General features: G+C 40.4%; 4 protein-coding genes across 5 annotated transcripts in view; 1 reads left to right on the forward strand and 3 right to left on the reverse strand.

The window, feature by feature from the left end:
- The window catches only part of dym (dymeclin), a 46224-nt gene extending 40934 nt beyond the window's left edge, over positions 1–5290 (reverse strand). The window contains exons 1-4 of the mRNA XM_084572820.1: positions 4991–5290; positions 3500–3706; positions 1319–1371; positions 1109–1202 (exon numbers count right to left, since the gene is read on the reverse strand). Coding sequence (XP_084428946.1) covers positions 1109–1202; positions 1319–1371; positions 3500–3639 — 287 coding nt within the window. The 5' untranslated portion in view covers positions 3640–3706; positions 4991–5290. The remainder of the gene's footprint in view (positions 1–1108; positions 1203–1318; positions 1372–3499; positions 3707–4990) is intronic.
- Positions 5291–6659: 1369 nt separating this feature from the next.
- Positions 6660–9041, reverse strand: c21h18orf32 (chromosome 21 C18orf32 homolog). Its single transcript, XM_084571867.1, has 3 exons — positions 8910–9041; positions 7807–8023; positions 6660–7465 (listed from the first exon to the last, which is right to left on the reverse strand). Exons 2-3 carry the CDS (start codon positions 7984–7986, stop codon positions 7400–7402), a joined length of 246 nt encoding a protein of 81 aa, XP_084427993.1. The 5' UTR covers positions 7987–8023; positions 8910–9041; the 3' UTR covers positions 6660–7399.
- A 33-nt stretch (positions 9042–9074) lies between these two features.
- rad1 (RAD1 homolog (S. pombe)) lies at positions 9075–12882 on the forward strand. 2 transcript variants are annotated; one of them, XM_084571864.1, is made up of 7 exons: positions 9075–9145; positions 9503–9704; positions 9786–9912; positions 10019–10176; positions 10321–10421; positions 10798–10896; positions 12248–12882. In XM_084571864.1, the coding sequence occupies exons 2-7, from the start codon at positions 9510–9512 to the stop codon at positions 12426–12428; spliced, it is 861 nt and encodes a 286-aa protein (XP_084427990.1). In that variant the 5' UTR covers positions 9075–9145; positions 9503–9509; the 3' UTR covers positions 12429–12882. The 2 variants fall into 2 exon arrangements, with proteins under 2 accessions (XP_084427990.1, XP_084427991.1); XM_084571865.1 differs by having other exon boundaries at positions 9080–9145; positions 9804–9912.
- Positions 12883–13011: 129 nt separating this feature from the next.
- Positions 13012–16026, reverse strand: bxdc2 (brix domain containing 2). The gene is made up of 10 exons (XM_084571866.1): positions 15859–16026; positions 15523–15634; positions 15390–15433; positions 15234–15304; positions 15092–15141; positions 14408–14481; positions 14198–14248; positions 13915–14016; positions 13684–13812; positions 13012–13590 (listed from the first exon to the last, which is right to left on the reverse strand). The coding sequence occupies exons 1-10, from the start codon at positions 16006–16008 to the stop codon at positions 13348–13350; spliced, it is 1026 nt and encodes a 341-aa protein (XP_084427992.1). The 5' UTR covers positions 16009–16026; the 3' UTR covers positions 13012–13347.

A 16026-nucleotide genomic window follows, 5' to 3' on the forward strand; every position in this document is an offset into this window, starting at 1 on the left:
AGAGTTGCTTAGTATGCTTTCTTACAAAGCAAAGAGGATAAAGCCTTTTGCTCTAAAAACCTATTTACACTTGGCATTAAACTGAGATCTGGTGTAAATGCATGAGAAGCATATTGGGATCAGCCAGACCACATTTGGAGGTGGTCATAGTGTTATCAAATCTCTTCATACAGCCTGGACAATATTTTTGTAAGATCACCTTCCTCTTCCTGTTTACTCGAGTTAGACTCCTTCCTCTTATAAAAGCAGCTTTGCATCCCTCGACTTGCGAAAATCAGCCTAAGAGTGACACTTTGCGCTTGACCCAGAGCTCTGACCTTCACGGAAAGGAGCAAGGAAGCAGTTGACTCCCCTCACGGTAATTAATAAAAACCAATCAGGTTTTTAGATTTGAATAATTAACTACCACTGAGAGGAACCAGTGAAGCATACTTGGAATAAAGGTCACATTCACAGTCCCTCGAGGCCTTCTTAGTTATTTTAGCTTGACAAGATGCTCTCCCACTTCACTACGTTGTGATGATGCCAAAAAATTACAACAAAAAAACACAAGTTTAGGGAGGTTCAAACGTGTTTCTCCTTGTAAGACCTCACATCCTATTCCCTTATAGTTGAGATAATTGAGTTAAAAAGTTGGTGAGAAACAAATGTAGAGGAAAATAAATGACTGGTACCACGCAGCGCAAGCCACAATGTTTCACAACCGCTGAAGATCAACACATGAGTGTCTAATCATCCCCACAAATTAACTGTTTGCACATGCCAATTATGTTACACCAAGAAAATGTCGATTTGTGGGAGAAAATCTGTTACGAAATGGGGAAAAAAAATAGATAGGGAGTGATAACTGCAGCGTCTAATGCGCTTGGGGACTTGGGCAGGGTCATTCTGTGGAAACGGAGCTCGGCAGGGAGTGCAGATTATTGCCGCACATGTTGATGGTTATACCGCAGCAGCTTTCTCATGGGAAAGTGCCACAGTTTCAGCGTTTCTCCCCCTTTTAAAAACTGAGATCCCCTGCTTGCCTGCAATCAAACAATAAGTGGCCTTCATGGGCTATCATTATCGACACAGTCATCCGTCCCTCCTCTCAGGTTCTCATACTCACTCTTGGCATTCTGTAGAGATTTTCAGCTCTTTGGTTCTTCCCAGGAAAACTCTCACAAGAGCACCGAAGTTCCCCGTCCTGGGATTGTTTTCAACTTGAAAAAAAAAAAAAAGAGGACTTCCTCAAGACCAGCATTTCACAAACTACAGAAACCTAAAAATTTCATAATTTAAGATAATGAATTTAAATGATGAAATGAGACAAACATACTGAAGGTCTTGGCTAGTGGAATAACAGCCTCTTCCAGCAACTTAGAGTCTCCGCTGTGAAACAGAAGACACAACAAATACGTCAACAACGTTCAGATAGTTGGTCATTTGCAATCCTCACATGTCTGCAGGCATGGAAATATAACAAAAAGTGAGACAAATGCCTCTTTGAGTAAGTATTTCAAGACATGTTAGGATGTACAGCATAACTTGTATGATATGCAAGTGCTGTCATGTCAGGCTTGTGTGCAGTTTGCTATGGAGAAGTGCTTCTCATTTTTGACAGTGTACCCTCTGGACATTACTTTGGTCCTAAGCAAAAAAAACGACATTTTTCTTAGTTCTTACAAGCCAGAACAGGCAGGACGAGATGAGTCGTACTAAATAGTCATTCAGTAAAATCCATATTTTCGCAAGAGTTAGATGAGCGGATTATATACCTTCTATATCTAAGCGGTAAATAATATCAAACACTAACAGCCATGTTAATTAGCGCACAGACTAAAAAGTCTCCAACGCTTCATGCTTGGAGATAAATGCTTTACTGGACGTCTAACACTCATTGTTGCTGACATCCTTGGCATCTGCTCATGGCGAAGAAATAGTCCAGCACAAAACCAGCTTGCTTTTGTTTGGATTAAACCAATGTGATGTAATGTGTTAAGTAGAGATGAGTTCAGAGGTGCTGGAAGGCAGGTTTTGTTATGTTTTGATAGAGACAGGATAGCTGATTGACCTAGTTTCCTGTTTCTATGCTAAGCTAAAGACCGGACAGAGGTGTAAATCAGATGATTAAACTCGAAGAAGACAAGCAAACTATGTGAACATGTCCATTAAAATGTATAACATATTTATGCCTAACTATGGCACATGGTCCCCGCCTCTCGCTCCAATGACAGCTGGGACACGCTCCAGCACCCTCCGCAATCCTCCAGAGGACAAGCGGTTACAGAAAATGAATGAATGAATGAATGAATGAATGAATGAATGAATATAGCTCATGGTGAATATAATTTGGCTTTTATTTAACTGACGTTGCTTTGTAGAAATCTGCTTTCACTTTCACTTTGACAGATTTTCATTCATAAAAGCAATGAAAGGGGAAGACATTTAAGGAGTGAATACCATTTATAGGCACTGTAGCTAATTAGTTAACATTGAAAATGTATTACTGTAATAGTATTAGTAGTATCTAATCACTTCTCAGTATTTGGTCTGATACTACGGAGAACAGTGAGTTACTGAGCAGTGGTGGCATGGAATTCATTTTCATTTCAGAAACCTGCTTAAACAAAGGAGAAAGACTGAAACATGAAATATAAAGCATACACAGTATAATATAGTTATTAAAATGTAAAATACTCTACGATGCGATATGGGTGTAAGGCTATCCGTTCCCGTGTGTGTTGGTTTTCTCTTTGTTTTGCATAGTCTGGATGTTAAAGGTTACTCTAAGTCTACTTTCTGTCTCAGCCCAGAATGAAGAAGACACTCCAACTAGGTTAATATGTAACAGCAGTCACAAGTCCGGCCCCATAAGGGAAAGCAGCGTCTTTACTTCTCAACACTATTTACAGAGTTCAATGTTAAAGGTTAACCAGACTATCCTCAGACAGGCAGGACGGTAATCTTTCCGGATCATTGAACAGGTGAGCTCTGCAAACATCCTATTTAGTTAACTGTTGGATCCTGGGCGGGAGCCTCCATGGAAAGACCATGTCTGTTGGTAGAGTATACAATTACTTGAACAGATGCTCAACACACCAGTTATACAGGGTCTATAATTTAGGAAAATATACTAATGTGACAATGAATTTTACCTCTACCTGGTTTCAGTTCCAGATTGGTTTCCTGCTTAGTGTCTGTTTGGCCTGTTTAGATCTAATCTCGAGCTGCAACGAGCATTTCTTCTCCTTATCAGTAGTTTGAAAGAATTTGGTATGAAAGTCATTTAAGTAGGGAACAGTCTGGCTTAAAACTTTTTACAGAAGGTGCTCTTAGTAGCTTTCTCCCGAGGCTTTGAACTCATAGCCTATTTAAACATGAACTGCAAACCGTACTAACTGCCCCATTTTATCATGAGCTGGACCCTAACTCAAGAGAAAGAAATGGGGCAGTCACACAAAACTGCAACAAAAACACTCTGACAGTCCAAACAGGAACGCTTCCTGCGTTTATTTACCTGCAGGTGGGACTAATGAAGGTGAAGGAGATGAGCTGGTTCCAGAAAGGGTCGTTCTCCGATATGGACTCCGTGCCCACCAGGGCCTTGAGGCTGGTGTTATCGGACAGGTCGCTGACCTGACTTGTGTTGGCTCCCATCTTTACTGGCTCCACTCAGCCAGATTCGCCACTCTTCACTGCTTTTTCAGCGGGCATATGCCAAATCCTGAGGCAAAGAAAAGTGTATTAATAAAATCCATCAGTGAGGTTGTGGGAAACCTGGGTCCTGGCATTTATGTAGATGTTACTTTGATATGTACCAGCGGACACCCCACAGCAACTGAATACACCCTGGTGGCATATGTTCCCATCAGACTAGGCCACCTTTTTCAATCACTCTGTGGTCCAGTTCTGATGCTCACGTGCCCATGGTAGGCGCTATCAATGGTGGACAGGGGTCAATATGGGCACCATGACTGGTCTCCACACAAAACAAACTGTGACGCACTGTGTGTTGCAACCTCGTTCCATCCGAACCAGATGTTTTTCAGCAATCTGAGCTACAGAAGCTGATCAGTTTAACTGAACCATACAGACCAGCCTTTCGCTTCCCACGTGTATCAGAGAGCCTTGGCCGCCCAAGTCCTTGACCACTGCAGACCACAGGGACATCCCATTATTATGAAGATGCTTTGATCCAGTTGTCTAGTTGTCAGAAATGAACCTTGCTCAAATTGTTCCACTTTTCTTCTAACACACCAACTTTGAGAACAAAGTATTTGCTGTCAAATATCTTCCACCCACTGACAGCTGCTATTCCCTTGGTCATAATGTTACGGTGTGATCAGTGTATGCCCACAGCCACTTTATGGGACTCATCAAGGATTCATTATAAGACAGTTATCCATCAGAAACAGATGTAATATGCATAAAAGTGGACATCCTATTCTAAGGAATATTTATTCAACAGTGGCACGGCGTGAATGGCACACAGTGAACCAGGACGTGTGTTGTTTTTTTTTGTTTTTTTTAAATGACACACCTTGGGCATACAGGTGTAGCCAGCACAACTGAACTGGAGCACGCTAGGATCACACAGTAAATCATTTATTAATACAAGACAAGAGACTAGGTGGAAACAAGAAGGGAGTTTCGCACTGTTATTTGCTTAATATGCGCTTAATATCACTTGGGAATTGACAGTTGTGAAGTTGTTTAACATATCCAGTGGTTTTATTAATGAGTATTTAACTATATCTGTTCATATGTCTGTCTTTATTCAACCTAACTTGCATGACGTTAGCTAGCTAATGTCAAGTGCAGGAAATAGCCTTCTAGGCAGTTGTTTCAGTCAACACAGATAGCCAACAGCCCTACATTATGATGAAATCAAAGCTAATTAAATAACTGACTCAGGAGAATGTCTTATTAAACGACGGTTACTAAAATACTATCCAGAAAGCAGCTAACGTCCACTGCTTGTTTGCAATCAGCTGACGGCTCGGCTTACCTGTCATAAATGCTTCTCGCAGCTTCCGTGGCTCTGTTGTCTCCCACAGTCGTTAAGATGCGAATGTTTCTTCACGTCAGTCTGCAGTATTTTGTCTTTTGTCTATCCAGTGCCATTCACCGAGGCAAATATCTCAAATTGTGCCGTATTTTAGTCAGTTAAGTTTACTCTACATACTCCTGTCCTCCATGTTTTCCACGTCGCCACCCCTTGCGTAATGACGACATGGGGGGCGTTGATTACGTCGGTGACGTTGTAGAAACTAATCTCCCCAATGGCGGCGGACACAAGACACGCAGTATGAAAATAACTTCACCTAGGCTACTTCTAGCGTAATGATAAAAACTTGTGCTCATTATTAGTTTTTCTGTATTATTATAATTAATATAATTAATAATATAATTCCATGTTCGTATATCCAAGAACATGAGGTGAGCACCATTATTCAATATGTTTGTTATTGGTTTTGATATGTATATTAATTCACTAAAACGTGTCAAAAAGAAAACAGGAATCTTGACAATGAACATATACACAAAATTATTTAATTTAATACATTATACATGTAACTTCTGCAATATGAAAGAATGTTTCAGCTGTTGTTTTCCCATTCACTTTCTTTTTTTAATCAAATGTGCTCATTAATGTAAATAAATATTGATGGTAATCTAAACAGAAATACAACACTCCAGTAAACAGTCTGGGGACAATTTCTGTAAAGTAAAGTGCATTGGAAACTGTCACACACTTGTTTGTGACATAATGGTCCAGCACTACTGGGAAGAGACTGGTCCAAGAAATTGAAGAAATGGTCTTGTGGAAGCAGAGTATCACCTGGGAGTGCGGAGGGATTATGTAGCAGATACCCAGGGGTGTTTCAGGGAAGGTCACAGGAATCAAAGCCAACCTTCATGTAGCTCCTGTGGCTGTTCCTAAATTTTTCAAACCATGCTCTGTGCCATATACACCGACAGAGGCAGTAACCCAGCAAAGCAAAATGGAAGCTGATGGGGTTATTATGCTTGTTGATTACAGTGAATTGGCTGCACCCACTGTACACAGCCATAAGGTAGATCAGTAATTGAGGATATGTATGTCTATCAACACATGGCCATGTTGCAAGGAAGGGATGTGAGCGACTCTCTGAGCTCACAGGAGCCTGACAGAGATCTGGAAAGCTCTTTTAAGTTCAGGATGCATGGACAACCACCACAACGGTTAGACATATAGTGGACTGACAGTAAGAAGGTTAGGGTTAGTACAGTACAGTCAGATATTTGTACCATATTTTGTGCTAAATCATGAAGTAAATGTGGAGCGATCTGATATGATAATAGGTTCTACTAAGTCAGTGCCTCACTGTGCCCCCTGTGGACATTGAGTATAAGTTGTAACTTACATTTAATATCTGTCAATATCCACCACATTGTTGTGCTAGAGGAAAAGTCTGGGATTCACAAAAGTCGAATGGATTAAAAAGTCCTTTTTTAATCGGATACATGTATAAGGAAAATGTTGCATGTTTGTTTTAAAAGGTTGTTATTCAGATTATTACGAATTTATTTGAATTAATTGCAGTTGGACTTGCACATGCATTACAGTGTTGTAAAAACTTTTGGCCAGGTGATTTCTTGATAAACCTACAGGACTTTCATTCATTCATTCATCTTCTGTAACCGCTTGTTCCTGTGAAGGGTCGCGGGGTCTGCTGGAGCCTATCCCAGCTGTCATCGGGCGAGAGGCAGGGTACACCCTGGACAGGTCGCCAGTCTATCGCAGGGCTAATACAGAGAGACAGACAACCAGTCACACTCACACTCACACCTATGGCCAATTTAGAATCACCAATTAACCTAATGAGCATGTCTTTGGACGGTGGGAGGAAGCCATAGTACAGGACTTTCACTGTAGGGATTAATTAATGTCGAGTCTGAATAATTTTTATCTATTTCCTTGTCAAAATCGCCATCAACCTCAAATAAAAAAATAAACGTAATGATCAATCTCAGACTAGGTTATTGCAATCACGTCAATATAATTTTAAATATAAAATACTAGTAAAATATGTGTCTTAATGGGTTTAAGTCGCAGCTTAACTTGGTAAAGGAGCAGTAAATTAGCCATTTTGTATTTGAAGGATTTCTTTTATTCTTTAATTAAACTGCAATTCTGTCTTAGAAAATATACATCAGTTAAACCAAATATTAAACACGGTAAACAAATGTACTAATTCATGATTAACAATGAAAATATATCAACAATGTTAATGGAAAAAAAACATTAACAGTTTTGGAAGGTTATACACACCAATCCATTCGAACAAGACTGATAAATTAATTCATAGTTTCTCTACATTATAGGAATAGAATATGTACACTGTTTTAAATGCATTATTAAGTTTTTCAGCCGTCAGTCTGTCTTCTTATCCGCTGCTATAGTAGATCCATTGGCAGTCACCTCACCGTTGCTTTCAGGCTGAAAGACATGGGAAAGAAAATGGTTTTAAAAAGCAGTTATCAACAGTCATGAAAGGTTCATGCTAAATGCATAGTATGTAATTTATCCCACTAGGGGTCTGTCAATCAAAGCAATAAGAGTTCGATGACACTGTGACACTGTCTTCTTCAGCACTGCCAAAAGTAAATCTATCTGATGTAGAATAATTTACAGTCTGCATTGGGGCAAGCTAATATGGTTGAAATAATGATGCACCATGTATCACAAATATATACAAGACCACATAACAACACTAAATAAAGCCATAAACAAATAAAGAAAGCCAAAGGGTTTAATCGCTGAAAAGTTCATTAACATACCTTGCAAGTCCCATTACTATTTTCACTGACTTTTTTGTCACTAGTGCCAGTCTCCTGGACCGCTTTTTTGCTCCAGAATGTATTAATGATAGGTGAAATTAATGGATAGAGGTAAGGCTCCAGGAACCTCTTGTAGACCCATAAAAGTACAGGAATCACAATGCAGGGAATGCACACCATGGCTGGGGCTCAGACTGGCCGTCGAATATGGAAAAAACTGAAACAGAGAAAGAAGACACATAGATTCATTGCAGATGACTAAAAGGCATTTCACGTTTTTGTTGCAATTTATTGCAAAAGAGGAACTTAACTGCAGAGTACCGAACACCTCAAACAATAAAGAAATAAATTGGACAATTCCATGTGCAATACATGTGTGCAATAGTTTAATATGTGCAACTTATAGTAACTTCATATGTGCAATGTGCAATAAGTTCTCTCAAACAAGCGCAATAACTTCATGTTGCAATAACAGGTGCTATAGTCTTATAGTTTTGTACATATTCTTTTTTATTCTAGTTTCTCTTACATTCCTTACCTTATTTATTATTTTTATTTTTACTGCACCTAAAGGGGACTTCGGGCCACCTTAATTCCGTTGTACCACAATGACAAATAAAGACATTCTTCTATTCTAGACAGATTAGCACAAGACGAATTAACGTGTCGAGATCTGGACTGTATTTTTATTCTTCACGCCATTTAAGTAAAAACATCAGTGTCAACACACAGTACGTACCATCGGTCAGGGAATCGTCAACAACCCTGATGCTTAAGGAGTCAACTTAAACAACTTTAATTAACCGTAGAAGAAGAAAGCTCGCCTTAACAAACAATTATTTATTATTTTTATCGCCGACTTCCCAACGTATATATTTTACGTGATGTTAATTATTCACTTATTATTGGTCATTTGTTATGTAGTATCTGTTAATGATCAGGGGAACTATTTTGCTCTAACGCCATCACTGTTAGCTAACTTGCTAGCGTCCTGCTATCGCTCGGTGGTTAACATAACATAAAAACTATACCCAACATGTAGGATTAAAACATATATATATATTGTACCAACCACATGACATAAACTGAGTAAAGACCCTCACCTGTGTAGATCACAAAGCACAAAAGCTGCGCCGGTGGGGATTAATATAATTCCCGTGTGTTTTGGACTCCTCGAAACCTCTGGAACGTCAGCTCACAAATCCTACTTCCGTAGAAGAAGAAGAACACCCGGAAGTTCGTCTTCTTCGCGGATGTTTTGGCAGTTACGCGGAAGTTGGAACACATAGGGCGCCTTTCTTCAAAAACACGGCCGTATGAGTTGCTGAATTACTACTTTGTAAGTGACAGGCTCTTAATGATAGTTTCTAGTCTCATTTTTTTTAAAGTTCATTTCCCGGAGAGTGTAGATAGTCATGAATGTGACCGTGAAATTTGCTGCAGCTTATTTATTTACGTCGTTTTTACCCGTGTAATCATCTACACCGTAGCCTAGCTTAGATACGTCAATAACAACAACTGCGAGGGAATTACAGTTTTGTTCTTTTTACAGTAAAAGATTTTGCTCAGTAATAATATTGTATGCGAGTCACAATCAAGCAGGCGTCACATACGTTTTAATTAAGCGGCTGTGCTAACCTGCTAACGTGTTATTTCTGTACTCACATGGGACTATTTGTGTGTGTCTCCAATCCAGCGCCACGATGCCTCTGTCCACTCAGTCTGAGGGAGATGACGAACAATACGTGCTGATGGCCTGTTTGGATAATGCTCGGAATCTCTCCAACATCCTGAAAGCCATCACCTTAAAAGACCATGCCATCTTCACAGCCACCACCAACGGGCTGAAAGTCACTGTGGAGGAATCCAAATGCCTGCAAGCCAATGCCTTCATACAGGTGCCCTTGTCTTTGTGTTTTTTTTTTAACGTGCAAACTCTAGATTTGTCCCAAACATTAATTTAGTTTATATGAACAAAGTTTACTTTTTTCTTCCAGGCTGAGATCTTCCAAGAGTTCACCATAAAAGAAGATATGGTGGGTTTTCAGATCAACCTCACTGTCCTGATGGACTGTCTCAATATCTTTGGAGGAAGCAACGTACCAGGTAAAAAAAATGGATTGGAGAATGTGTGAAAAATAAAGCTGGACACATATTACCCACCTCAAACATGACTCAACATGTTTATCACTTCCCCCATATGACCTTGCAGGAATATCAACAGCCGTACGGATGTGCTACAAAGGCTATGGTTACCCCCTCACGCTCTTCTTGGAGGAAGGTGGTGTGGTGACTGTTTGCAAGATTAACACACAAGAACCAGAAGAGCCGATTGACTTTGAATTCTGCAGCGCCAACGTCACAAACAAGGTTTTCTTCCCTGTTTTATATAACTTTTTGGTGTCTTACATACATTAATAATTGGTTAGGAATACATATGACAGTATCTGCAGTTGTTATGAAAACATTAAACATAACTGATTAATATTCATGTGCCTCTGGCTCTTTTCAAAGGTGATCCTGCAGTCAGAGAGTCTGAAGGAAGCCTTCTCTGAACTGGACATGACCAGTGAGGTGCTACAGATTACCATGTCCCCCAGCCAGCCATACTTCAGGTGTGCTAGCAAACTATACTACCTGTTCTGGAGCACCATGTTGGCTCATCAGTCATGATAATGTATAAAAAAGAGACAGTTTGCTTCCAGTAATTAAACTTATAGCCAGTTCTTTCAAGGTGAAGAAAGCACACTTTAACTGACTGTAGGTAACAAAAATTTACTCCCCCACACCATCATCACTTAAGCTAAATAAATTCAATGCATGAGATTTAACATTTTGTTGTGACAAATTGTAGCTTTTCTTTAAATGTACTATTCGCTTGTTTCTGTTGCCCTGGATCTTCACTTTTTTTTGTTTCATAAACCTTACTCATAGATGCTTCTTTTACCAACCTTTCAAATGCACTGATCTTTGATTTGTTCCCCACTCCAGGCTGTCTACGTTTGGAAACGCTGGAAATGCTCATTATGATTATTCCAAAGACTCGGACATGATGGAGCTGTTCCGGTGCTCTGAGACACAAACCAACAGGTTAGTACAGGCACGAAGAGAAGAGTGCATTGTTAAAACAATAGAAGAAGAAAAAAAGGAGACTGTAGTTGCAGAATGGCAGCCACACAAAGTAGTGGATTAATACATGGATGATGCAGTTTTCCCAACACGTGTATGTGATGGTATGTCACTATAGACACACCAGATTTATCCTGCTCCAGAGTGATGGGCGCATCAGGGTAATTAGAGAGGCAGATGAAGTGATGCACCCATCATGCCTAGTGTCTACTGTACAAGCCTCTGGGGGCAGTGCTATGATCTGGGGTTGCTGCAGTTGCTCAGGTCTGGGTTCAGCAACATTATGCTGCCCAAAGAATGAGGTCAGCTGACTACCTGAATAGTCAGCTGACCTTAAATTGTGAAAGAGTGGTTCAGGGAGCATGAGACATCATTTTCACACATGGACTGGCCACCACAGAGTCCAGACCTTAACCCCATTGAGAATCTTGGGGATGTGCTGGAGAAGGCTTTGTGCAGTGGTCAGACTCTCCCATCATCAATACAAGATCTTGGTGAAGAATTAAAGCAACACTGGATGGAATTAAATCTTGTGACATTGCAGAAGCTTATCGAAACAATGCCACAGCGAAAGTATGCTATAATCAAAGCTAAAGGTGGTCCAGCGTAATATTAGTGTGTGACCACTTTTTTTGGGTGGGCACGTACAGTATTTGTATTTGTGGGATTGACGGATGTCCTTATTAACCCAATTGTGTTCCAGAGGTTTCTGATAAAGTACCACACATCTTGGGGTCTAAACAGGAAATTGTGCAATGTGGCGATTAGAGGAAATATTCACACAAGTAGCCATTTGACTACAAGCTAAAACTGTGGATATTCAATTGATTTTTTTCTCCTAAATCACTTTGTAATTATGGTTTGACTCCCACATGTTGTGCAAATGAATGAAAACAACATGTTTTCATGTCTTGGCTGATCAGCCCTCTCATCAGGACCTACTGTACTTCTCAGCATGGCTCCTAATCGAGGGGGTTAATCGGATATAATACGTTGAAGCACCTGTGTGGGTGTTTAAGACCTTTAAATACAATTCACTGGCCATGCTGCTGTTCTCGTTTTGGTCCCTTCAAGATCTCTCTTTAAAAGATTTTTTTTTTTTTTTTTAAATCATGGGGCTCTTTACTGTAACTTCTTTTGCACCAGACCTTGTTGACATTTAACCACCTAAAAAACATGCAGACATTAGTGTCTGTGCATGTCTTTAAATGTTTGCTACAGAAACACTGAGGAATATATTTGCTGTATTTGTCCAGAATGAGTTTTATTAAAGCTCCACATTCTGTCTCGTTCTCTCTGTAAACCGTGACAGATACAAGATGTCTCTGCTGAAACCGTCCACAAAGGCCTTGGCTTTGTCCTGCAAAGTCTCGGTGAGGACAGACAACCGGGGCTTCCTGTCTCTGCAGTACCTCGTCCGGAACGACGACGGACAGATCTGCTTCGTGGAGTATTACTGTTGTCCCGATGAGGAGGTGGACGAGGAGCTTTGACAGCCTGTTGATTTTGACTTTTAATAAGCTCCTTAACTACAGCGGTGGTAGGATACGTCACTGAGTGCAACATCAAGAAGAGCAAACCTGCTAGAAGAGGCAGCGTCAATAGGATAAATGCTGGAATCAACTTGTTGGGCCTTTTTCTGAACTCATCCAAGTATTGCTGCTCAACTTGTGGAAAAAGGTTCGCTCAACTTGATCTGCATCTGTCTGCATCATACTCTTAAGTTCAGCAAGTTGGATATGGAAAATGATGCATTCACTTATTGTATTGTTTCCAACTGTGGAGATGAAGCTACTTTGAGTCAGAAGGCTTCTTTTGATAAACACTGTCAGTGACTCAGTATGCACGGGCAGTAATGGAACAGTGGCCATGGTTTGCCTATGTTTACTGCAGAGATCTGATCTTTTCTGAAACATAAAACCTATAAAATAAGACATGACGGATAGATTTTCAAGAAGTATGTGTACAATATGTCCACTCCCCGAGTTCTGCAGCTTTGTACGCCGTTATAATTCCATGTTAGTAGATATCAACACCTCTCACAGCCATTTGTTCAGAGTATACATCACACAGTACTGACGGCAAATTGTTTTATTTCAATGTCACAAAAAACAAATGTATTCACGTTAACTCAATAAACATGTTTTTTTGATGGAATATTTACTTTTATCCAAAAGCATGGGCAAAAATGAGTTTACGTCCAGCTACAATCACACAATCCTCACGATGAGGGAACAGTTACGGCAACAGGCACTCAACACGTTCATAAGGATAATTTACTGTAACACATGTCATGCTACAATGATGGAAACCGTGAGCCTGACAAAAAGCTCATAACATTGGACTTCTGGAACTGACTGCACTGTTGTGTTACAACATCGTATTGAGACAAACTGGAATCAGTCCATCCAGTTACCTGCGTGACATCTTCATCCTCTGTCTTTTGAAAGCTTTTTTCTTCTTCGTCACTTTGGGCTCAGGTGCTTCTGTCTCAATGTGTACGGGCTTCTCCTCGGCGGGGGTTACGAAGACGTCGGCCGTGACGTCTCTGTTCAAGTCCTCCTTTGTTTCTGTCCTCTTCATTTTGTGCATCTCCTTCACCATCTGCTTCTCGCGCACCTTGGCTGCAGCAGCCAGTCGGAGCTCTCTCCGGTGCTGTGGGAGCATGAGGAGAACGAGACATTAAATCTGATTCAGTAACATCACATGAAAACTAATTTCAGCTGGAATGCACTGAATTATATGTACCATGTTTGGAGACTTGAAGTAAGGGTTTTCGTAGAGCGTAGGTCCTCCAAAGCTCCCCTGAAAGATCTTTATTAGGTTGAGGACAAAGCGAGGTCCAATCTCAACTATAGAGGCGTCCTCCTCAATGATCTGGATGTGAAAACAGTGGATGGGGGGGAAAAAAAAGGAACAAATACAAATAAATGTCTGAGGTCTACTTATAAAAGTCTAAAAAGTATAATGAAACATTACCTGGTAGTTCCTAAACCATATCCTGTTGTCAGCAATGGTGAATGTGAAGACGTGGTCCACGAAAGGCTGACTCTTGGGGTGGTAGCGTGGAGTGGAAAAGGTCTGCAACATGAAAACACAATAAATATTTACTTGGAATCAGGAAGATACACAATTTGTTCAGGCTTGTCAGCAGGAAAGCAACAAAGTCGAGACATCTACTGCAACATCTTCCAGCTAATGTTAAACAGAACGTGTCCTAATTTCCTTATGTTTACACGGATCTTGCAAATTGAAAACACACCTGGGTGAAGAGCTCCTTCAGTACAGCATAGTGGGGCTCCTTGTCAAATTTCTGTGGGAGGACACCAAAGAAACTTCAGCTCTTATTCAGGTCAGAATAATATTAATTAATCACCATTCAGGATACAATTACAACTGGTATACTGTTGTAATGACCGTTTCTTCAGCTTGTATTAATGATTCAACAAAGTGACAGTCTTAATCTACTCACAGGGTCAAAGGAGAGCAGCGGTCTGGATCCTTTCAGGCAGTTTCCTGTCATTTTGAGTTCAGCCAGTGTATGAACTGTAGCGGGAGACAATAACAGAATAATTATATTTCAATGCCACGTCAGGCTGCACTTCTGGGGCTGATGGCACCACCTGGACGTAAAATGCTCTTTAGGACCGTTGCACCATCTTGCATCTGAGAGTAAATCTTACGCCCAGTCAGAGGCAGGTGTAAAGTAGCGCAAATACAATGGTGCATCTAATATACAGACTTCAAGATCAGTGGACGTTAATGAGAGACAACACGATCCTCTGGATATAAATTGAGACAAAACTCATCGAGAGATTTTGTTTCAGCTGGGGTTCAGGTTGTGTGCGATGCAGATGCGAAGTGGTCTGACTCTTGAGGGAGGACGTACTGGTAGAAGTGTGTGAGGACAGGAGGCGACGGTGATTATGACCGATGTAGAGTTCAATAATTGTTTTTGTTTCAGTCTGAATAATTTAGTTTCTTTGAAATAACTTTCTCTGTATAAGTCAATGTAAGGTAGCAACAGTCACTGCACTAAAATGTGTCAGGGTGACTGTTCATCTATCTAGTCTGACATAAGGCTTACACACAAATCCTTTTTTACGTCCCGCTGGTGCAACCGGCCCCAAGACTGTACTGGAGAGATTTTACTTACTGTTCTGAACCAGAAACTTGGCTGAAGGTCCGTTGGGGGTGTTTGAAATCCTGCACAGCGAGAACATCATTTTAAAATCCCTTTACGATTCGCTCTCTGACATAAAACTTTTAAAATTTTAAAATAAAGATGAAGTATTCACCACATGTAGAGGTCCTGCTTCTTCTTTGCCTCAAAAAAGAGGCATTTGTTGCAGTTTTTGATTTCACACACCTGCAAACACAACACTAACAGTAAGCTCTGCTGCAATACATGTGATAATTAATTGAAGGCACACATAGAAATTAACCAGACTCACCTCGTTAACAACAAACAACTTGTCCTTTCTGTCCATTTTGGTGTCTAGGCAGAATATTATTTCATGTCAACATACAGCAAGGAACAAAAGTGCAAATAACTGTGTGAAAGAAAGAAGGTAACGGGACACTAACCTGCTTTTGAATGAGGCATGATTGTCCTCAGGTCGTTCATCAAATGTCTTGTTCTGAAGTTGACCCCTCTTGAGGAGAAAATGAGGACCCTTTCCTTGTTGGTCCATTTGCCCTGTACAAGAAAGTTTACCACATGACATCAAACTTAACACTCTGATTATGTTATACATTAAATAACACCACTTATTAATAAATATAGTGAGTATAAGCAGTTTCAGTTTAACAATAGCTTTAATTTACTCAAGCACAACACTGTACATCCTCGGTGTATTGGTAAACTATGGTATGCTAACTAGCTAACCGACTTCACAAGCTAATAACAAGCCAGAGACTCACCAAAGAAACCGGTGCTGGGATTGTAAATTCATTCAACTTAGTTTCTTCGACTTCTCCAGGTGTTTCGCCTTCGCCTGCGACAAATTTGACTTTTTTCGCCTTTTTATCTTGAGCACCCTGTCCCCCACGTTTTCTCTTGACCGTCGACATGTTTGCATGACGCGGAGA

The sequence above is a fragment of the Chelon labrosus genome (assembly GCF_963514085.1).
Source record: "Chelon labrosus genome assembly, chromosome: 22".
In the NCBI taxonomy this organism is placed as follows: domain Eukaryota; kingdom Metazoa; phylum Chordata; class Actinopteri; order Mugiliformes; family Mugilidae; genus Chelon; species Chelon labrosus.